General features: G+C 28.7%; 1 protein-coding gene across 2 annotated transcripts; it reads left to right on the top strand.

The window, feature by feature from the left end:
• The first annotated feature begins 905 nt into the window (after positions 1–905).
• On the top strand, positions 906–25,167 carry LOC113554241 (amphiphysin). Of its 2 annotated transcripts, XM_026957991.1 has the most exons (9): positions 907–1,332; positions 19,872–20,007; positions 20,216–20,406; positions 20,948–21,235; positions 21,456–21,583; positions 21,833–21,867; positions 22,457–22,768; positions 23,041–23,183; positions 24,034–25,165. In XM_026957991.1, exons 1-9 carry the CDS (start codon positions 1,222–1,224, stop codon positions 24,112–24,114), a joined length of 1,425 nt encoding a protein of 474 aa, XP_026813792.1. In that variant the 5' UTR covers positions 907–1,221; the 3' UTR covers positions 24,115–25,165. The 2 variants fall into 2 exon arrangements, with proteins under 2 accessions (XP_026813794.1, XP_026813792.1); XM_026957993.1 differs by lacking the exon at positions 22,457–22,768 and having other exon boundaries at positions 906–1,332; positions 24,034–25,167.
• Positions 25,168–26,429: the final 1,262 nt, after the last annotated feature.

The raw sequence follows: 26,429 nt of genomic DNA, 5'->3' as shown, positions 1-26,429 counted from the left end.
ATAGTAGTAGTATCACTAGTATCTATATAATATTATATAAAATAGTAAACAGTATACACATTACAATAGTCAATAAAATAATATACATAATAGAAACATATATAGTAAGAGAAGATACTAATATATGTTACATTGGGTATAGGGTATTATATAAACGTGATAAAACTAATTATATTTTTACGAATATTTAAAGACTGGTAAAAGCAATTAAAATCAAATTTATGACCAGCAATCATCAAAACATTGACAGTACAGTTGCTTATAATGTAATTTATATTGAAGAACATTTGACAAAAAGGTTTTGGGTCACTTGTATTGAGAAAATTCGTTGAAAGAAATAAAATGGTATTCACCATTTAAAATTTTTAGATAGGGTTTATAACTCGCAAACATTTTGAGTATTAAAAAAAAATTGAAATTTCCTTCAGAAATGTCTCAACAGGTTAAGTATATAGGTAATATTATAGTGTGGACCCACACACACATACACACACCTCATTATGGCCTGCATATTATATCTATGGGTGTCGGTCGTCGATTAAATTGTATATGTGGGTACATCAATGCGTTTGATGTACACGGTTCTCATATACCTACCTACCTGTTATTTTAATTTTTTTATAATTATGTATTATATTATGTGACGGCAGCGACAGCGTCTCTGGCGCTGCAGCAGCAGCACAATGCATTTCCCTTCCAGCGATTCGGTCGTGTTTTTTCCGTCATCATTGTTATTTTTTACGGTTCCGTTTTCCGACGGCTTTCCGGGGGGGACGCTCACTGCACGGGGGGCACCAATCGCGGGCGGCGGCGGAGAAATGAGGAACGCGGGCCTCTGCTCCTCGCGCTCCGTGACGACGCTATTCGGTCCGCGTCTGTTAACCGTATCGCTCGCCGTTCACGGGTGTTTCGTCGTCGGTGCTGGAGATTTCGGCCGTCCGTCACCACAGTATACATTAATAATATTCAATCGTACGGTGACCGATCGTATATTGAGTCAATTGTATAAAATCGTGTAGGAATACGTGTGAAACGCGCGAAACATTCAAACGGACGTCGTCCCAGTTTCATCGGTCGGTCGGTCGTTACCTATTTACACGGCGAACGCGTTCCTACGTTCAGACCAGACGGCGTTCGGCAGCAGCTGCTGGCCCTGGCCGTCGGGCGGCGGTGATAACGCGGCGGCGGCGGCGGCTACGACGGCGATCATAACAATACGACATGAATCAGTTGTTGTGCATTGGTGACCCGAGTCAGAACGTCATGGCCGAGAGCAAGGGATCCCTTATCGCCAAATCCGTGTCCAAGCACGCTGGAAGGGCTAAAGAAAAGGTAAGACGATTTATTGGTTCAATCGTTTATTATGTAATACGTTTAAGGTGTTTTTTTTATTTTTACTTCGTCGCCGTGCCGTATTCGTAATAGATACTAATGCATTATTTACTATTGTTGTTTGTAAAGGTACTGTTTGTTACCGAAGATAATTGGTACACGACAAAGGATTTATCATTTATATTAATGTTATTGCGTTACCTACGTCGTTGTCACGACAATAATTAACATTTTTTTAAGTCCGTTGGAATTCGATTCTGTCGCGTTTCAAACGCATTGGAATGATTTTTATGCGATCACAATGACTAGATTTTTCGCTGTTATTTTATTATTCGTTGGCTCAGACGCGTCACGTTCATTTGAAAAGGCCGAGTATTCTTCATTTGGCTCTCTTCCTCTAAAAAGTTGTGATTTTTTTATTGCTGGGGGTGAGGAGATATTAATTGATATTTACCGAAAACAACCCCTCTGATAACGTTGTACGCGTATCGTCGGCCGAGGGCTGGGGGCGTGGGACAAAAGCGGTCGTGGATCTTTTTTGTTTTAATTTTAGCACCCCCTCCTAGTCAAAAATTGGAATAGCGCCTACAATGTTTCAGTCGCACGCCTATTTTTTGTTTTTAACATACGACGCATAGTGATATACGCAGGTATTTAATATATTAATTAAAACGTAAAAATACTACAAAAAGTCTACGTGAAAATATTTATAATTTATCACCTACAGCGTAGGCCCTACATTATTTATTAGGCTAGAAGGTACACTTCCGCTGGAACGTTACCAGCTTCCAATACGATATGTAATATGTATATCATAATATATTGTTATTATCCATTATATCCTAACCTTAGTTATTGACGACGCACGTTTAATCGAATTAGGTAGGTACTTATAACGTATGGGTCTAAAACTATCGATTTTTCCTCTACTTAATTCGTGTACTGTAAGTCGATTATCATAATTCAATTTCTTCGTTACGTGCGTTCAAAGTACCAAACCTCATTTTAATGTGAGACAGAACTCGTTAGGTAGTATAGGAAATACCAGAAGTTCAGTCGACTTAACCGATATGAGAAGTCAATAGTTACCTGTGCACAATAAAGTAGTAATTTAGATATATTTATTTAAATTTCAATAAGTACTTATATAATATTATACATTCACACAGTTCCATAGTTTAATACCATCACATAGAATATTAAAAAAATCGGACCCAGTCACCCAAATCAAAACACCCTACTTTGTAGGGCGATAGTGAATAATCCTCAGATTAAGAGCTAATGGCTACCATTTTCAGTGTTATCTTACTACCCCATAGTTAAATTCATAAAATAATATATTAGTTTGTGTGCAGATCAGCATCGGTTGAGGGTTTATATTAAACTATAGTAGTCCTGGGATTATCACATTTGATCGTCGTCATGGCGTGTAACACAGTCAGCGTATGGTTCTGACGATTTCCGCGCATTTTAAAAGCCGATTTGGCAGTTTAACACGATGGCAATAACCTTACAGGCGGTAGAGGTATATACATTGTCGGGAGATCCGGCGGCATGGGGCGGGTGCGTGAAGAAAAAAATTCTTCAGGTCGAATGACCGTTTCGCTTTGGACTGTCCAAAATTTGGCGACTGGCCAAAATGTATTTCTGAACCGTCTGGTTGACGGACCGTATAGTGGCGTGCACCAGAAAATGCGCACATAACGTCGTATGATAATGTCACCTCAAAAATCCTCGTATTTATCAAATTTTTTTTCACACTCTCCTCTGGTTCAATTCATCCGCAGTTTCCTACACATGATAGTATACATTTAGGCAGGCACCTGTATAATCTGTGGTGGAGTTGAAATATGAAAACTAAATATATTGAACGTATTTATTTATTTAATATTTATTTACGGAATATAATTCCAAAAGTTCTATTTTTGGTTGATTTTATTGTGTGATCTATTCCGAAAGTGTGTAATATAGCATAATGCGTAAAATGTATTTATTATTTTTAATTACTGCAATTCACTCGCATCTATGATTTTAAACTCATAAAACAACATAATAGATATGTATAGTAATATGATATTATTTCCAAGGTGAAAGTACAATGTCTCAGAACAATGCATGTGAAAACAAACCTTTTAATATTTTGCAAATCTTTTTCAAAATATAGTTTTTCAAGTGTTACTTGAGTTAAATATTCAAGGAGATCTGTAACATAATTTATATAAAATGTACTTATGGTGTGTAAAGCATTTCGTCTAATATATTTAATTATTAATATAACTTATAATATTTTTTTGACGTTTAAATGTTCTTTTATGAGTTATTATTATTGGTATTTGTCATTAGGTTAATTAACCTAATCGGATTAATATAGGTACATTAACTAATGTTGTTATTTTGAATACTTTTGTAATCTATTGGCAATTGTTAAACAAATTTTAAACTATTATTTAGAAATAAACAATATGTAAGACGGGATTACGAATATAATGTAGGAAAATAAAATGTAAAATTTATTTGTTATTTGTATATATGAATTTATTGAAGTTCAGGTATGAATTAGTTCTAAATAAATTATGAAACAATTTTTTTCCTTAATCATATTTTAACTATCTGTGCAACCTAGCTTTATGGGTGACCTTGCTTTGTGAACTTATTTTATTGATGATCGATCCGTTGGTAGTAGATTGGATAAAACACTTGGCATATTTTCAAACACGGATCAAACTACTCTCTAAACTTTTTTAATTTTTTAAGAATCATATCGGGGCTTGTGTATGCTATATCGTCTATATCTATATATTTTTTTTATTTCCGTAACTAATGGTAACCCTATAAAAAAAATATCTTCAATTTTTGTGAGCCAAAACGAAATTCATGCACTAATTACCTCATAGTAACCTAATAAGTGGCTTAATAAACAAAGCTTTAAACACACCCATGTCTCGAGGAATGGGTGTGCAAAATTTGATGATAGTTGGTTCAGTAGTTTTTAAGCCTATAAGCCCTATTCAAACATACATTCATTTTTATGTATGTATTGTATGTAGGTAGATTTAATATCCAAACAATATTTATACCTATAGGTAAAACTCAAATAAATAGTTAATTTAGAGAAATTTGGTTAAAGTTTATGTTATGAATAATTGTATTCTAAGAATTTAAGAAATACCATGGTATTATGTATTATTTTCTGTTGTACCTATTATTAATATATATATATTTCATTTTTGATATATGGTAATAACGGCTTATTATTATTATTATTATAATTTAAAACGAAGTGTACCTAATTGAAAATATTACATAGTATAATTAGAAACAAATATAAAAAGAATTTATTTTGTATATAAAATATAATATTTGTTTTCATTTAAAAAACAAAATAGCGGTACCTATCTGTATCGAGCATTTAATGTGCCATCATTCATTAACAATAATTTATTACAGTATGCACTTAAAATAATGTCAAGGTTATTATAGTTTATCCAAGTATACCCTTTAATACAACATCGAAGATTGAAGTGGCTGTTTGTAAAATAATATGTTTTTCATTATTGTGTACTTTGCATACCTAGTAAAATTATTATCTCATTTTTTAAATAAATTAATAAAAAACGTTATCTATTAAATTTCATCTTTTCGAATACACTTGACCGTCATATGTGTCATATAGTGACCATGACCATCGAAACTTACAAGTTTAATAATGCATTAGTGTATTGCATTGAATTTTAATTGAAAAATAAACTACGAGAAAAAAATACTTAATATTGATGTGCCTATTATGGCGAATGTTTCCAAATTTAAAAATATAACTTATTGTTTGTACTGGTATATTATATCTTTTTATGTGAAAATCAATAAAATACATTGAAATGAGTTGTATAATTATACTAATATATAGTAATATCAGTTTTTACGTTTACACTCAGACTTGATTTTATTGCTATTTGAGTTTACATTTATGTTTTAGAATTTTGTACAATTTGTATAGAGTACACCCACATCTTAAGAGACTGTATGACCTTGATAAAATAGAAATGTGCAATTAAAAGTGCGAGGGAATTATCATGCACTTTTGTTAACTTTCTATTAAATGCGATCATTGTTATAAATTGTTGTTGTTCACGTAGTTTGTTTATACATATACTATATACGTGGTCCACGACTACAGATCTTCATTCGACGAACACGGTTATTATAGTATATTTATCATGATATCTTATAACATTTAATAATTTGTTGGCAACTAGGTTATTATTGTAATATCGTGCACGTTACAGCGACTGTAGAGTGTAATAGGTATGTATCGTTTTGTAATAATTATTAATTTGACCGTAAAACTTCAAATGGAAATTAGATCCAGAAATTGTATAGGTTTTTATATTTTTTTTACAATTGTTTAGTTTCGATAATGTACTTATATGGACTGTGGTGGGGTGGAAGGTATGCTTATATATTTATTTATATAAGTTATGTTCTATAATCGTTGTCTACGCTTCGGCGTTCAAACGAATACTAAGTAACCACCAATGTATACGTCTTACGTATACCCATAAATAATGAAAAAAAAAAAAATAGGTAAAAAACAGCAAAATGTTTTAACTTGCTAACCTTCTTTTACGTATATACTGTAGTGCCATATACTGTTATCAATACACAGACAACTCGACGGTAGTAATTTTTTTTTATAGATTAATTATTATTTTTTATACAGACCTGGAATTTTTGCGTGCAGTAAGTACGAAAACGCAAGTATAATATTTATAATGTTATGCTGTAAGTGTATATTTTAAAATCGTGCAGCAGTTATAATAAATCTTTAATAGTCGTGTTAGAATTTTCTCAATAGTAACTGGAACTTCGACTTCTCCCCAGATCAATTTAACTGAAATGAGAGTGTAAAAAGAGTTATTTATAAAATACAATTTTTTCGTTTTTCCGTTTTGACGTAATTCGCCACAGCAAGATACAGTAGTTGTAGAATACTACACGTAAACGTCGTAAGTTGTAACAGGAACTTCTCGTAAATATAGGTTCAGAAACCTCTAAATTACCCTATGGGTATTGGTCGGAAGAGAAACCGTCGTTGGTCGTACGTCCGGCCCCACCGCGGTCCTGGTGCCACGGCAGCGAGACAGGTTTTCTTTGCACACGCGCATTCTCTATAAATGGCATTCCACATCTTATACTTTATGTCTATCAGCCGCCGCTGTTTCCCTGTTATCGTCGACCAATCTTCTCCTGCAATAAGTGGGTTATTCACGAAGACGAAACTTCCGTATGTATAATATGATGATCATAATATACGCTTTGAACGGGGGCGTCGGAAGAGAAGTACGCAAAGTATAAGAAAAGTGAAATTTGGCCCCGAGGTGCAGTCGATCATACATTATTGTGACTCCGTTGTTTTTCAAAATACAACGCGTGCATATTATATAGTTTGTAAAATTTGCGTGGTAATCGGTGATAACGTAGGCTGTTTTTTTCATTCGCCGTTCTAGCATATTGTACATTGATGATTTGTAATACTAAATGTTAAATATATTATTAACCTCTGAGATTTACGCACGAAAAATTTGTTATTTATACAGTCACACAGTATTATAACATAGTATGTTTCACTAAATAACAATATTTTTGTATACATATTGTTTGCAAAACTAGTTGTACTGCAGATGATCAGATTTATACTTAATTTTTGTTTAGATATGTAGACCGTAGATGTATCCATTAATTATTATATGAACTAAATCCAGTTCGTATCACTGTGTCAGTTGTGTGCAGTAACTTGAAATATGTTTCATTTAAGTAACAATTAATAGTATCCACTAACCATGAAAACATAATAAAAAATGTACGTGTAAATAATAAATATACATATAACGTGTAACCTATGAATGTATAACTTTTTATCCTCGTTTTCATCTTAGTTAAATTCGTCCGAGATAACTTGGTTTATATATTAATAATACTATGTACTATATAGTGTACTAGTCGCACTAATGGTACTACTTGTATACTTCACACTGCACTAGAATTATTAGAATTTACTTATGAGATAAATCGTAAACACTATGCAAACACGATGCAGTTGACTGCAACGACACTATCGAAGCCACATTTCTATGAAGGTGACGTCGTATTAATCAGGGGTTCGAAACGTATCGTTGTAAGGTGTGACGCAGTTTTTACAACTTTATATTTACTATAGTGCTATACAGACTGCATTTTATCGTTTTTCCTCAAGTAAGCAGTATATAATAATATATACATATATTTATCAGCTATTAAACTATACCTATATCTTTCTGGTTTAAAATAATAAGTGGGGTTAATTACTGCTCTAAAAATATAAATGAGTTCGCGTAAATTATTTACTACAATATAGTATACTCAGATATTATACACTACGTTAAATGTTTTTTTTTAAATATATGTAATTTTGTTTAGCTTACAATTTACAATTTAAATACCAATTATTCCATGTAGTGATGCGTGGTTTACTTTTTTAGTTATGCAACTGTAGTTTGTATAGGTAGTCTTTTGAAATTAAAATATATTCCTAATTCAAAAATAGTGTGCGCTTATGGTCCAAGGTCATTATACCGTTTTCCAATTCGAGACCGGTATATGTTTTTCGTTCCATAAATATAATTAAAATTAAGATATTTGTATGTTGTGATTCAAAACTGAAATTCCTAAGCAACTATAGAGTATAATGTATTTATAATATTAATATTTACTATCTACTGGGTTTAAAAATTAAATAGTATTCTCAATATGCTCAAATACTGTGTAATGGCGAATTTTAAGAACTCTGTCGAACATTTCCAGAGCGTGGGAAATTTTCAAAAATGTTATTTTTGACTAATTCGGTATATATACTATCGATGCAACTACATAAATTTGTAACATTATTTAGAATTCGTGTCAGTGGGTGAAAGTTCAGACAGTCGTTGACCTGCTGTAACAACTGTTTATTCTTTCTAAAAACAAACTATTAATATTATATATAGTTAATTATAGTACTCATAAATCAAATGTTTTTGCTTTTTTCTCCGAATCGTCTTTTAGATATAAGTTTAAATTGTAATAATGAGGCGTATTTTATATATTTTTAATTAAATTGTGATAGTTGAAAAACGTAAAAAAACTAAATCCACTTTTAAAAACAACTTATAAAGTTTTAGTAATTTCGAACTACAATATACAATTCTGATATTGTTTATTTTTATTTTTCATCAAAAATGTTCTATAATATTATTATATATTATATTTTTATTTATTTATTTATCTATTTATTCATTTTAGAAATTATCTAAAAAGTTGTGTATGATATGGCGAAATTAATTAATTCTAATAATTTATCAATCAATATTAATTTAATTTATTTTTTACTTAATTATTTTCGCTTTGCAGTATATATATTTGCTTAAAAGAAATATATAATGCATGTCAATAACCTAATATTAGACTAAAATTCCTTAATACTACATTCACAGTTGCTTACAGAATAAATATTATGACAAGCCCTTAAAAAATACACAGACTCTTTAAAATTTTCGTGTAAACCTATTTATTATCAAAATCTAATGATACATGCAAATTGCATGCATCTTTAGCTTGAAATCTTGTATTTATACTTTGGAGATGATTGATATTACTATAGATAAAACTATTTTACTATATTGTCATTATAAAACTCAAAGTAATAAATAGGTAGCAAATAAAATTATTTTTAACTTCATAAAATATTTTTATTACTTTCTTATGTCAATAAATTATAATTTATAACTTTTATAAGCTATAGGTACATATTATTTAATAATTGTATTAATATAAGTATATAACCAATTATATTATATTATTAAGAAGGTACTTCTAATTGGAAATTAACATAATAATCTTTTTTATTATTTTTACCTACTATTCTAATTTAATTTATATGATGTACTGATTATATTTTTTAATTGCTATTATAATAGATGCGTATGCTACATTCTATAAAAATAAATTAAAGTACCTACATAGATTTATATTTCTGGAGAAATATTCTTTAAAATATTTTAAAGCAAAAAATTTAAATAATATTTAAATTATTTAATTTTAATGTTTTCTTAGTATTTTTATTGACAAATTTGTGCAATATCCGCGATAAAAGTCTATGATTATCTAAATTCAGTTACAATAATGCTATCTAGCTATTGGATTAATATAGTACAAAAAATAATGTGACTCATTTGTAATTTGTGCAGTATAATTTTTCTCGTATAACAATTATATTACCGAACTCCTGGCGCCGAACGATTTAACAATAATATATTACTTATTAAGTAGTATTCATATTACAACTGACATAGGTTATCTATAGTTGGTCAAAACAGAAGCTGTATGAAGCTGTTTACGTCGTTGTCTATTGGCAGAAACCGTTATTCGAAAATCCCGTTTACACAAAACCGAGTTAATGTACTGTTTCTAACTGGTGTAAAATTACGTGGTTATGTAATTTGTAATATTTTCATGTAGTATATATAATATATACTCGTAATTTTTACTACTTAAGTTGATAGGTACATGATGCGTTTGTTGCATAAAGAACTCGGCATATATACAAAAATATGACGTTTGACTCAAGATGAGCTATATACTGTACGTATTTTTTTTATTATTTTTTATTTAACGTAATCGGTACAACACGCGGGTGAAAAACCTCGTGGAGCTAATATTTCCTAAACTAAGTGTCTCGACTTCGAACACTTGGCATCTCTTTGCGTTACAGGCAGCCAAAAATAAAAAGCCGATTCGTAGAACTTTTTTTTATCTCATAGAACGTATATAAATATATACAATATATATATATTCGTATTCAGGGATATTATATGAACATACACACGCACTTATATAAGAATTTTTTCTAATTAAATTTTATACGAGAGCTGCATTGGAATAATTTTATGATTTTTCTTATATATGGACTTGGTTTTTTGAGTTTAAAATTATATTTTATTAATTCAAATGTAAAGAAATTTTGCCGTTTTATATATTATAAGTAGGTAATGCATTGTAAGGAAAAAATATTATTTTAAAAATAATGTCATTTGGCGCTTTTTAATCGAACGCCTACGATATTAAAGTACGACTTGTATCTGTTAGAAAATATGTAATACTGTATTATTGTGACTTCGCAACGGCCTATGTATTTATTTTTCGCCCAATTTCTATACGGATGCGTGCAATGTAATTTTTAGTTACATCTGATTTTCAACGGTCGTGTTAAAAAAAAATTACGAATAGTGTACGGGCGGCGCATAGATATATACCTATAATATATACCTATATAATAATAATAATCCAGTCAACGACCTCACAATATTATGCTATAGGAGTTTGCAGCCCGCGTCCACAATAATATTCCTAACGGATGCCTTATCGTCAGCCGTACGTGAGAGGTCTAACCACCTGCTCATTTTGCGAGTCAAACTGAACACATTGGAAATTTATGACACTATTTCGATGACGATCGGCGCGTAACAGTTATATCTAGCCCAATCGACGTCATTTTATATTATATTGTCATTATATGAAATGCGTGGTGTTCAGGTGTTATTGTATTATATATTTTATACCACCATAGTCTAAAGGAGTTACTCTCGTATAGTATCATATCTTTTACATATTATTATATCGTAGTGAATGTTTAAATATAGGTATTTATACTCATTACTTTTTATATTTATAATATTTTTCAAACGGATGACCATTTTAAAAAAATACACAAAATTGATGGGCTATTTAAAATTGTCTATACGATTTAACCGCACGGGTATTATTATTTGTATTATGTATAAACAGTAAATACTAAATAGTCATTAAAATACCTGTACACATATTATTTGGTTAGTGGCTACCACCTACCTCATAGGTGCCTGCAGACTATATAGTCGTTTGCTGTTTTTCCGTTCGTCAATACAGTATTATGAGGTCATTGTAGGTATATATGTAATATGTATTATAATATTCACTCGTACACAAAAGACACACCTCCATTTCATGAATATATATATATATTAATATAGGTACCTATGCGCCTACCTACATACGTTGTTGCATCAAGGACGAAACCTACACGCATATTTCATATTTCGTTGTTTTTCAATTTTACTTTAGTCTCTTCATTGTACTTCTATACCTGTCGTATGCAGTGCATACACAGAATATTCGTTTGACATATTGAAACCACTTAAGCACGATCAAAACCGTTTACGTATATTATTTTAATGTATTTTAATTCATATTATAATACAAGCGATACTGTACGTATTTTCTGACTTCGTTGTACATCTGTTTTCCGAAAATTACACTGTCGTTAAGCGTGGACATATGCTAGGAGCACGTGTGGATGGAGTCACGTGGGTGAATCATCCCATATACAGTTAAAGAAGTTATTATATCAAAACTAGTTTTTAGTTTTTCTTTCAAAGACCTTAAAAGGTGATGAGGTAAATTCTTGGCGTGCGTTCGGCGTCAGGGCGTGTCCGGACGTATACTTGTGAACCGCTGTCATTTGACTGTATAGTATTAACACGTAATTGTCTGTAATTGTCGATATATACGATAATATGCAACTTTGTTATTGCTATTCACTATAATAGTTCTATAATGTTCTTCAATAAAAATGTAATAGAATTTTAATATCTTTAGAACTAAGAGTTTTTGATTAAGTTTTAACATTATAGTATAAAAAGATTAGAAAAACTTTTTTTTTAAACCTGGAAAATGCTTAATAATATGAGTTTCATATGCATGAATCATATTTCTTACAGTGTAGCATACCATTGTATTGATAACATATTGTAGATAGAAAAAATATTATCTTACTATTTGAAAAATATTAACATCATAAATTATTTATTTAATGTATACTGTATAGGTACCTCATTTTACTACATTTAGTTCCATTTCCTATATACTATAATATTAAAAAAATATAATTTTTTCGTTAAATTAACATTTAATATATATATATATGTTTATCATCCATTCTTATTATTTTGTATAATGTACATTGTATATTATTTCAATTTTATTTTTGTTCTAATAACTTTAAGTAAATAACATAAAAACAAGTTATCTCAGATTGCACTTAACTGATCGTATTGCTTTCTTTGACATTAAGATAATACACCTTATTATAAGCTGTGAAATGTGTTTATTACTTTACGCTTGTACGTAATATAGGATTATGTTTGAATACTGGTTGCACCATTATATCATATATAAGACCATTTAGTTTTGAATGGATTTTTGTGAGTTTTATTTATATTTTTGGGCTTAATACACGGCTAAGGCTAACGCAGATATTCGTAAACAATGTGTCTCCATAAAAAGTTTAATGTTCCATTAATAAACGCAATAAATTAGTGGCGAAAAAAATTTAGAAAAATGTGTAAAATTTGTTAGTTGAAAAAAAAGACACTAACAATTCCGTACGCGCGTATGTTCAGATATATACCGCTGCTAATATATGTATTATGTATATATATATATATATATACAAGTCACAGCTTTACTATCGCGGGATGAGAATATATATTATGCTTATACACATCATCACGACGAGAGGGGCTCGTCGGTGCGCGCGTGGCCTATAGTTATTTTGGGTGCATAGAGACGTAATGGCAGTCGGCAGAATGGTATGTCCAGCGGACACCGGTCTAAATTTAATTTTCCCTGGTCGTCCGACTGGCTGTGCACAGTTATATAATAGTATCGTCGTGCACTGTCAATATTGGCCTGTGTTAAATTTCCCCGTTTCCTGTATAAAAAAGTCAGTTTGAACACGTTTACGAGGAAAAATATTGCGATTAAAATATAATCAGATCTTAATATCCTATTTATGTATAGGAGTTATCAGCTAAATGATTGCATTTCGATTGTGATTGTATATAAATTTACTGTATAGCTGTTGTTTGAAAAAAATACTAATGATAATACTAAAATCGCAATGACGCACTTCATTCGTATTTAATTTTACGACCATTATTGTAATGATGTTGGTTGCAAGTTGGAGTATATAGTAATATATTGGTGTTTAATAATTACTCGCTTGCGTTCAATGCCCACATTCTATGTACCTACGTTCAAAATAATATATAATTTGTATAAATAAATATAGGTGGGTAGGTATTAACTGCAACGCCCGAACTAATGAATAAAATATACTATTAATAAGGATTTAGATATTATTAATTAATTTGTTATATACTTATGGATTATTACGTATAAACGATAGTTCAGCCAAAACATAAGTCAAAAATAATACTTATATTACGTTTTCACCTGAAAAATAAAACAAACGAAACGTATAATCATTAGATTAAAAGTTAAGATAACTTTTTATGTAATATTTTGTTATTAGTGTTTTTATTTCTTAACATGTTTCTTATCATCTTTTTATCTTTAATTGGGAGTTACTGTAAAGCGTAGGTTAAATGATAAGTAGTGTATTTTGTTATCATTAAACATCACAAATTTATTAATTTTCGATAGATATGAAAATTGTTTTACTTGTACATCTATATTAAAAAAAAAATAATATTATATTTTAAATCATTTATAATTTATTAAAAATACAATAAACTAAAACAAATTTATAGATAGTTCTCACCCAGTGAATAAGTTAATTAAAGTAAATATAGTAGATACGATCACTGTGGCAATAAGATGGTACGTGTAATGTATAACACTATAACTATATGTTAGGTATAAATTATTTTACAAATTATGCTACCGGAATGTTATTTTAAATTCTAATCACTATACATTATTCTACAATCTTAGTTTATGTTTTCTATAATGGTACATCGCTTCATCAATAATACAGCCAACAATATGCTGCGCGGATACTATATAATAGCTATTATACTCGTGTTGTGTTTGTGTATACACACACTTCATAAGCAACTAATAAATATCAATTATTTTGACATTCATTTCGAAAGAGGACGCACTTTTACAAACAGGATTATATCGTTAACAAATACTAAATGGTTCTTTCCGCGTCTACGGTATAGATCCGACCACGACGTTTTCTTTGCCATCCAATGCATTTCAAATTACAATAATTGAAAATTGTTACACACTCCATCGTTTATTGTCAATCGTAGTCTTTAGATGTGTATTAACGATGCATGTTCCATGAATTATCTTTTGCTGCTATTTGTTGAACCATTGATTAGGTTAGGACTACGGAATTTAATCCCTAGTTCCTTCCTTAAAAAAATCATATTCACATACTTATGCCTATTATTTGTTAATATTATTTTTGTAACTAATATTGGAACGATTTGTTATTATTTATAAATTAGTCTAATTCTTTTGTCAATAGTTTTTATATTTGTGGTCCGAAACTGCTTATCTTGGAAACAAAAATATTTTATGTAGGTATTTTGGGAATCAATAATATTTAAAAGGTTTTTCGTATTATGATTTTTTTCTATTGTAAAAAATATTATTTGTGTGATACTTATTATTTATTAGTATATTAATTTCTGTGCTTTATATTATGTTTTATGTATTATTACTTTTGTTTATGTATTGCATAATAGGTATAATACTATTTTTGATAAGGAAACAAATATAGATATATAAAATATTTATAGGGAAGTGTGGTTATGAAAATTTGTTTGCCTTTTTAAATATAAGCTTAAATTAAAGAAAAATATATGCTCCTCTTCTAAAACTTATCTCCATTTTTAACCTACGAGTGGAAAACAATATTAGAATATCATTGTTATATTATCGAATACCTGGCCTCGTCTTCAAGTGTGTTTTATGTTAACATGATCTCGAAGCTTGTTTTACACCTAGGATATAATATACATCGAATCGTGTTTATACTTACGGTAAGTAAAGTAGTTTCGATTGAACACTATTAAATGTATACAAGTGTCGTTAAAAATTAATACCTAATTGCAAGAGTACGTCGGTACTCCGCGGCATTAATGTTCTTTTTATTATTTGTAGGCAAACGATAGTTTGCACTTTCGTGTAGTTCGATTATAACATCGTTTGTTACTGTAGAAGGCATTATTATTATTATTATTATTATTGAAGCGTTATCGGCATTATTTAAACACGCCGACGAATACGCCTTCACGACTCATAATCATAATATTTATAATAATCATGTACATAATATAATATAATGTCGGCATGTCGTATTAACGCGTCTATAAAGGGTTATTAGAGGCATGTGTTTTATTTTACTCCAGGACCGTTGAACTGGAACACGTCGCGTATAGTCGGTTTCCTCCATCGATCATGCTTTGTGTATTATTTTATTATAATCCAGAGTCGATGTGGTGTGATATTCAAACTGTCATTTTGTGTTTTTCTGAAAATTCGTTTCTACATATTTTTAATTTGTTATAAAACAACGTTAATCCAACACGTCTGCTTTGTTTAATATTAATTGAGAGTCCCACGCGAGTGGTTGCCTCTATACATAAAAAAAACCTACGTTTGGTTGAAATAAAATCAGAAACTAACGTAGGCGCCCAAAAAAAAAACAAAATTGCGCAAGATATTACGGGTAGGATAAAGTATGAGCCACATACACGACGGGTGGACAAATATTATAATAATTTATTGCATAGAAACAAAACTGATAATATTTAAAGCATCGTAGATTTTGCTACGAGTGAAAGTCGGTCGGTACGATATTTTACCTATTATTAAACAGGTGTATATGCACAATACAAAAAAGTACCTGTATAATATATATTAGACGACCTAATATACGTCATGCATGCGATTCTATTTATTATACAGGGTGATTTACGAAACATGTTTGATACTCATCTCCATTGTATACTTTATTAACTTTCCACTAATTCACATTCTAATTCGTGGAATCCATATTAGAACTTTAATAACCATATTTTCAAATAAGTACTTAGATTATTAATTTATGCCATTGACTGCCTTGGCGTTCTATAAACTATATATTATATATATATTTTTTTTAAATATATTTAATACATTTTCTTTTTATTATCGTTATAAGTTTTAGATAATTATATAAATAAATCATTTTAAGATATTATTTTATAGGTGTATTACAACTTAAAAACATTATATATATTTATTTGAATTTCGATTTTGGTATATTTGCGATTGTTAAAAAAAATTATCTAATGAATAATTCTTATTGGAATTAACTATTCAACTATTCAAAGATTCTTATTAAAATAAAACTTAGCATTAATATTATAGGACACTACTTAAATGCCTTAAAAATGTTCAAATATCAGAATCAAAGGATATAATGTATTGTTGGGGTTGAATATGTTTGATATGAATCACCCTGTATGTTTATATATCAATCAACACACATGTTTTAATTTTTGGTAAACTCGTTAATAATATATAACGTATTGATGTTTACAGTACTTTAACTTTTAACCTTAACAAAATAATTGTTTCAAAGTGTGTTTGGCTTTGGGTAAAATTAGTAATGAACTAATGATATTACAACAAGTAACAACGAGATGTATAATCTTTAATAATTATTCTGTAGGTGTATAATATTTGTATTTTATTATTATTTATTGTTTATTACTTTATTATATTATTTTCATGTCAGTTGTTTCAAACGCGAATGCGCATGTCGCATGTTTCGCGGAAACTGCAGGTGATTTTTCGTTTTGCCGTGCCTTTTTTTATCTCCTTTACAATAATAATAATAATATGTTCATATTAATTCATATATGCTTAATTTTAATTGTATAATCGTATATTTTCCTAGCTCTGTACAATTAGTCCTACAATATCAGTGTAACTAAAATTGCGAATAACTTACTAACTACAAACATATTATAAAGTTATATATATATATTATACAACACATAAGTGTCACATATAAATATGTGTTGTAGTAGTTATAGCTAAAGATTATATCGTTTATTCTAATATTTAATACTCTAGAAAGTAAGAATAATCATACTCTCAGAAAACAATATAATAATTATTTTAAACCAATTTTAAGCAAGCATTTCAACGCAAGAATGTTATTTGATTGACAGAATAAAATTTAAAAATCTCATTATGGTTTGGATTTTTGTGTATAATAAATTTCCATAACATTCTCTCTTTTTAGTTACATATTGGTTTGGAGTACATCATAGCGCAAAAAGTTTTTCCTTGGGAGAAGGCATATCCATCTCCTCGGCTTCAACTGTTACCACCTCATTGAATCAACGATAAAACAAATATATATATTTATTGCCTAGCCCAGCTAAATAGCGTCTAACTTAATCAATTCTATTAGTTTTTTTTTATCAAGTTTTGGGATACGTTTTTATTTTTGTTTTCGTGTTTACGAGGTTATTAGGTTATAAATATTAAAATTATTGAAATATATTATAATGTTTGCGTTCCATGTAGATGATTATTAACTTATTTATGTATTATGCTACATCTGAGTTTATGCGTTGTATTTAATATCTGGTATTAAATTACAATATATGTGTGTGTCTAGAAAGTTTGAAAACACTGAAATGTATATGTAGTGGTTGCATGTATATTGTATGTTATTGTAACGTGCTACAATTAATTTAATTAAACATACTATACTGCAATGCTGTTACTATGGTCTTATCACTTATCAGTTATCGTTACCTAAATATAAATGTATGTATTATCATAATGTAATGTGATCCGAGGGGCGTTTCATATTTTTTAACACTGCTTAGCCGGATGTGTAAATGTGTAATGTGTATACTGTATAATGTAGGCACAATACTATTAACTTTAATCTATTTTATTTTCGATAAAAAGTCTAAAAATATTAATTAATCATTCGTGTTAAAAAAAATACTTACGAAAAGATTAATCGTTGATTATTTTAAGAAGAGAGAATATTATGTTTTGTATTTGAGATGGTGAAGTACGAGATTGGTCTGCTTATAAACACCCCAAATATAAAACTTAAATGATATCCCTGCTGCAAGATCTCCATGCAATGTAAATATAGAGTTTCCATAATTTCTACACACTCTTTTAATATACTCTTAATATACCTACATAATTCTTAGAGTATATGCTTATAAATTATACTATAGTAGGCATAAAAAAAGATAATATTATTTTAATGATATACACTTTACTACTTAATCGTTATTTAAACGCGCTGCCATAAAAATCACTGGTGGTCAAATTAGTTTATGTATTTGTTTGACTTTTATGATTTGTTTATGTAATACACGTGCGAATTGAATCGATTGTTAATTTAACTACTGAACATATACATTTCTTATTTTTATATCGTTGGACTAACAAATTTAGGAATATTATTCGATTTTTAAAATACCTACTCAAATATAGGTTTAATTATATTTGTGAATCTCTGTATTATAATGTAGTATTTTTTGTTTCGTAATTGTAACGCAGTAATTAGTAATTAGTTCATAATTAGTTTACTGAACATATTGATAATATAGAGTCAATTATATATTTTGTATAATCGTACTAAACACGTAATCCAATTAAAAACAAATCCTATCTTTACAATATACACTACAACATAGTGATGGTTTATACTTTTATAGTTGTGATATATATTACTTTGAATAAATACTTTAATTAGTTTTTTACAATTATAATGTGAGTATATCATTATTTTTTGGCTTAATACATTTGATTTTTGAGTACGTAAGTGCTTATCTACATAATAAAATAATTAAATATTCCATAAAAACTCGAAATCTAATTTTATGTTGTTAAATTTAAATAAAAACCATTATAGGTATATAGGTTATTCTAATATAAATTATTTAAATATTACTTGTTTATATTTGATTTGTAAACTAATTTGGAAATCAGACAGCAAGGATTTTGAAAAAATTTAAAATTACATTTAAAATTTAATTTTTCACATCTACCAATCAGTTTTAAAGTTGTTTATATATTTTGAACTATCTATAAACTGATTATTGATCCAAAAAATAATAATGTGAAATAGCAAAAACATACTCTTAAAATTCTAAAAATGTAAAAATATGTTAAATTAATACATTTTGAATAAAATTATGAAATAAATTAATATATACATTAAAAGATATTTAAATAAGGCTTAATTAAATTAAATTTTTTATTATTGCATTTATAAAATAGTATTATTCACTGAATATTTTGATTATTATAGTTATATTTTATTCTTTGTTTATAAATAACATTCAAACTTCAAAAACAATTCTTATATTTTATATTGAAATTTTCTCTTATTGATAAGCGTTGTGACTAAAAAAAAATAAATGTCTGGATTTCAGAAAAGTTTATATTTATACACTTGTATTGATATATTTTGGCTGAACTTAATTTCTTGTTTGAAAATACACTCAAATGTATTAAGTTCACAGTTCTGGTTATTACTATTAGTGACTATTTATGTATTGTTTGAATTTATTTTTAACATTATTGTTCTAGGTATATTATATTGATTTAGGCATTAATCTAATATTTGTGTGTTATTATAGTTTCTTCAAAACTTGGGAAAAGTCGATCGGACTGAAGATGAAATTTTTAACGAGCATTTACAAAATTTTTCAAAACAGCAAAATTCGGCAAATAAATTACAAAAAGAATTCAACAACTATATTCGATGTGTTAGAGGTATGTTGGCACAATTATAAACATCAATAGTACTTATAAATTTGTTGTGGTTTTTTTTTGGCTTCATTGAAGGTTCGACAAATCGATGACCTTAATATTTTCTATGTTCTTGCGCCCAATCATTGTTATTTGTTTTTATGCATGTATATCAGATAAATGACAATGATAGATTGATATTTATGATTTCGTATTTTGAATTATTATTTAGCTGTGCAAGTGGCGAGTAAAAGTCTGATGGATACGTTGAACGAGATGTACGAAAGCCAATGGGTTGGACACGATCATATGTGTACCGATTCAAACAATTTGGACATGCTGTGGAGCGATTATACACACAAGTTGGCCGATCAAGTGCTTATACCGTTGAACACGTACCAAGCCCAATTTGCCGAAACACGGGTAAGCAGTAAGGACTGATAATATTACTCTTTCTAGCGACATGTGATAAAAGATTTTCCTGCATAATAACTGCTACTAGTATATTATACTTCTACACTTTCTTTACCATTTATAGCTGTACACTAGTACACTACTTATAGACTATAGTTTTCGATTCCAATTTTTATAGTTAATTTAAAATACATTTCATCCAATTTTTCGTATTCAATTAAGATCTAGTTCTGTGGATAGCGGTAATTAATTATATTTTGTTAGGTTAACTTATATATTCAGTTAAACATTTGAATAATATATTGTATAATAATAATAATTTTAAAAATTAATGCTTTAGAAAAATATTTTAAGGACTTGTTAAAAATAGATGATTTATTTATTCAAATTTTCTATTTAGACCGAACTAGTACGAACTAATATACTAGGTATCATAAATAATTCTGTATTTAACTATATAACGACTTATAAAAACCTGGGATCAAATTCATATGACCACTCATATATCTCGCATGTTTTATCAATAAACAAGTATTTCTGGTTTATATAGAAAAAAATTGACAAACGAAACCGGAAACTGGTCGATTACGACAGCCAAAGGCACAGTAATCAATTGGCTAATAATAACGGCGTTGGGGCAGCCGGCAAGAAAAAAGACGAAGCGAAAATGATGAAAGCTAAAGAACAGTTTGATGAAGTTAAGCGAAAGTTCGACCTAATAAACACGGAGCTGCACGACGAATTGCCCGCTTTGTACAACTCAAGGGTACTATTTTTGATCACAAATCTGCAACCATACTTTGCCGCTGAACAATTATTTCATAGCGAATCATCTAAGGTACGCACGCTTTATGTTTTAAAACGTATTTACTTATTGTTCTCCTATGCTTTATTACATCCAATGTGGATATGAAATATTTTGGATTATATGGCTACCTATATAAGTCCCTAAACATAATAATTATTGTATTATAATTAATTTCTGTTGTTTTAATTTTATTTTAATACACTGTATTCATGTGTAATAATACATAATTTTGGTTCGCACGTTTTGTCAGGTGTTTTCTGAAATGGAATCAATCGTCGACAAATTAGCCACGGATTATCAACACCAGTCAAAGATGCTGAATTATTTCTTAGGAAACAAAAAGCCCTCAAACAATGTCGCCAACAACATTCAATCTGCGTAAGTATACATATATGAATATTAAAATATAAAAATATTATGCCTGATACGCTGTAGGTACCTATAGTGTGTTGTACCCTATGGGTAGACTTAATGATATGCGGTCCCCACTGGTCACTGCGCCAAGTCAGACCACTCCTGAGTTGTAATACATACCTGTATATATGTATAATGTTTAATATATATGAAAAAAATGAACTAATTTCAATATAATATCACGAAATTAATTGTCTATTTCGTTTTGTGTAGATCACAGTCGCCCGTGTCTCCGATATCCATGAATGGTAATTATACTTAATATTTAAAAATTCTTTTATCGTTTTTAGCTTTCGTATATAGTTTATAATATTATGTTAAAGCGTTATTGAATTAATTATAATAATAATATCTATAGGTGCAAATTCTAGAGCTTTTTTTCATTTTGAGTCGTTGAACAGAGTTTATAATCATTATTACTCTTCAATGAACTAGAGATATGACCTTACGAATCATATAATAGCATTATACCTATTATAATATTGTCATGATTAATTCGTTTTCATTTATACTTAGTTAACGTTAAAACAAACCTAACTTTTATAAACATTTTCTTTGTTAAATTTACATAAAATCATACTTGTATGCAATTAAATATTGTCCATATTTTTTTTATCATCGTTTGTTCTTAAATCTTGATTTTTAACTCGTTTAAACGAGGCTAGATGTACTCTGGAAATTTTGTTTGGTGTTAAATTGTTAAAGCATCATTTTAATATTTTTAAAGAGTTTGTGCCTATAATATTATAATTTACCATAATTATTTATTACGTAGTATACCGTTTTTTCTAACTAATGATTTTCGTGTGAAAACTAAACCGTGTGTGTGATATGTAGAAGAAGACGTTGCGAAATCCCCGCCTTCGTCACCCGCATCCCCTCAAAACACTGCATTCGTAAGTAGTAGTAAATCACCGTCATCGCAGCCCGACAGCAGTAACAACGAAGTGTCATCGGTGGCATCAAAAACACTGTTAGAAGACGAACTGGCGTCTTCGTCACCACCACCGCTACAGCAACAACAACAACAACAACAACAGCAACAACCTTTAGTTAACGGCAAAAGCAGCTCATCGCCTGTAAACGGTGTTGCGCCAGTCAGGCACGAGAATGGCACTAACAAAAACATCGAGATCGATATACCGCCAGGTACCATACAATGGTTTAAAATAGTAATTCCTGTAATAATATTACATGACTTGACTTCGCGACGTTTTCATTAATTTTTTTTTCATAACCGCTTTATTAATCGATTATAATATCATAAATTCATAACTGTCCGATGTCCGAACCGATCGGTTCGAAAAACAACTGCGTGGCGTACACGTCCTTGCACGGTTTTTCTACTCCGATTGTGTGATTCACCCGAAGATGGTAATATAGTATAATTTTGTATTGTTATCATATGCCGTTTTTTGCAGGAGCTACTACGGACAACTTGCCACCCGGAGTGTTGTACAGAGTGGTCGCAACTTACAAGTATGATGCTGAAGACACGGACGAGCTATCGTTCGAGAAGGGCGAGATCATCAGTGTAGTACCTTACGACGATCCAGAAACTCAGGCGAGTATACTGTTATGTTCAAATTGAACTACGGTTATTGACACTAAATATCGATACACTGTTTGGTTGTTGGTGTTATTAATTTATTAAAATAAATTAAATTACTATTTAGCAAATCTGGGCAAGTTAGTTGATTTTTGTTTTTATTTGTTAATACTCTTATTATAAAAATCAAATAATAAAATTAGATTTAAATTTTTAAAGTTTTCAACTACGTTAAATTACCTATAAGTTATTTGAGATAAATATAACTCACTGTAGGAAAAAAGTTATTAGATATCTATTACTTTTCTAAAGTTTGAACGTTTATTTATTGAAATAATTTAAACCTAGTTGCACTTCAAAATATATTTTGAAATAATATTAAACAGCGTTAAATTTTACTTCCAGCAAATAAAATTATTCTTTTTTTTTTATATATAAATTGTTTTATTAATTTACAAATAAAAATAATGATACATTTATCTACACAAACTATTTTAGATATTGATTAAGTTTTTATAATAGTAATAATTTAGAATATTTTTTACTCACTGAACCACTTCAGATAATATCATTAAATAACTGGATTCCATATGCACAATTTAATCACAATAAACATTTAAAGAATAAAATTCGTCAAAATTATGTATTATTATGATGTTGTTGATTTCTGATATACTGAAAAATAACTATTTAGTTTTTAATTTTTAATGCCTCGAGATAAAATGATTCATAGTTTTGTACTACTAAATTAAGTTAGGATATTAAATAATTTTCTAACTGTTGAGTGCCCAGTTTTGGAGTACTTATAGTGTGTAAAAGACAAGTAATGACGATTTGTTTTTGTTTTTCTTCTATGAACATGCAGGAAGAGGGCTGGTTGATTGGTATCAAAGAAAACACAGGAGAGAAAAAAATGTTCCCTGCCAATTTTACCAGACCCTTGTGAGTGCCGCACCGTCGTAAGCGCCAGGAGATCATGACAAGACCTAGAATCTATAAGTACAGTTTCTGGATTTTTGTGATTCTATTTTATGTTTTTATGTCTTTGTTTATCTATACAAATGAGATTTAAAGTTGGGTTTTGACCGACCGTCACGAAACGCGCTGCAACGACTAGTTCTTATAACAAAATTATTTTATAAACTAAAAACCACTCTTAAGTTTTTGAATGTTTATTTTTTTTACTCTCCGTGAACGTCAAGTTTAGAAAATATTATCACAATTATCCGTGCTGATAATAACATGAATTTGACTGATTGAGAAATCGTTACGAATTTAATAGGTTCATTCAAAATTTATTTATAGTGTGATTATATTGAACCTTGAAAAAATACTCATTAATTAATTAATGTGTAACAAGTGCCTTTAAATTTTTATACTAAGTGTTTACACCTATGTGAGGTAATACATTTTTTTTGTGCCATTTGAAAGCATATTAAAGCTTCTATTTGGCTACTATTTTTAATCTTACTCCTACAATTATTCAGCTATGGTACCTTTTACCTTAAATGTATAACCGTATAATAATTATATTTTGCTCGTATTATGCGTTTACTACTTTTATTTTTTATGTGTTGTTATATTGTTGTATTTGTGTGTTAAATGTTTTTTCTACTTTTAGTGAGTGATTTGTAAAGGTTCAATCATTTTAGTTTACATTTCAAATTTTTACCCCGTCCCTCATACCCGCTCTGATAGTCAGTAAATGTATATAAATCTAGTTTAGATTATAAATTATTATTGTCTAAGTAATATCTGTATTTATTATTATTTAAATTAACTTTGATAGATACTAAATTTATTATATATAAATCAATGTATTATTTAGATGTAAATTTATTTTGTCCTTAATGTTTTGCTTTAGGCATTTTAACATTTGAGATTCAGTATTGCTATTGAAAAAAAAAATTATATGCATAATATCATATATTAACAAAAATAATTACTGGAATCAGTAGTATTTTATTCGATAAATTTCGCTTATTGTGTATTTAAATACTGTTCTTTAAATTTTAAAATAACCATTAAGAGTTCTATTGCATTTATTTATTTTTTGTATTGACTTTGGATCATTCATTTGTTTTTAAATGCCTTTAACTAAATAACATCGGCATTATTAATATGATATTTAGTTATGTATTATAAATGCAATTTTTTAGGGAGGGGGGATGTAAGTAGGCGATAGTCTATTGCTATGGTAAAATAATGGATGTTCTAGATGGATGTTTTAACAATTTTTTTTATGCATTAAACAATGAATATTAATAAATTAAAAGAAAAATTAAACCTTCAATTTGTATTATTTCATCAAGATTCAATAATACATTTATTCAGTTTTAGATAAAATGCTTTTTTGTCTAAAATGTATAGAATATAATATTAAATTAAAATCGGACAAATTGAATAACTATGATCAAAATTTGTTTTTATTAGTTGTCCATAATACTTGGAACTATGGTGTATCGACATTTTGATTTTGTCCAGTACCTCTTTAATGGATCTTATATATATATATATATATATATATATATATAATGGAAGGAGTAGTTAATTCACTATTATTGTACTTTATGAATTATTCTATATTTATACACAAATGCCAAAAATAAATAGTTGGAGATTATTACTAATTATAGTTGACAAATTATACATGGATGTAAATTCATTAGCATTTTATTGTTTATTTTTTTTTATGACTAATATTTTTGTAATCATAACACCTAAACACCTAATTCTTAACAATTTTAGATCTAGTTTATAAATTGTATAAGTTTATTAGTTCATTCGTTGTACAAGTGATTGTTACGTCCTAATTAAAAATTATATGTAACTAAAATTTAAATATTGTTCCAAGCTGATACATTTATTACAATAAAATGATAATTTTTGTCTCATTTTAAATTAAAAATGTTTCTAGATTTATTTTTATTCAAATAAAATATTGTCTTCACTATTCCTACAACATTATATTCCTAATAGTATTTTTTTTACAGTTCAAAAATAACCGGGAAATTTCATATATGCATTCTCAAAAAAAAACATAACAATACAAAACTATTTTAGTTATAAGATTAAGAAAATAAAATAATGCTCCATAAACACTAGTATTATAATACATTTTTACTGAAAAAATAGTGAGGTATTTGTACTTAAAACTATGTAGATTAAATGTAGGTGCGTCGTTTCATGTTGAGAGGAGTTCCATATTTTTAATTGGAAACAAATTAATTCTGACTAAAAACGTCTTGAAAAAAGCTACAC

Source organism: Rhopalosiphum maidis, chromosome 2 (assembly GCF_003676215.2).
Source record: "Rhopalosiphum maidis isolate BTI-1 chromosome 2, ASM367621v3, whole genome shotgun sequence".
Lineage (NCBI taxonomy): Eukaryota > Metazoa > Arthropoda > Insecta > Hemiptera > Aphididae > Rhopalosiphum > Rhopalosiphum maidis.
The sequence above is the reverse complement of the archived record's forward strand: the minus strand, read 5'-3'. Positions and strand labels throughout refer to the sequence as shown.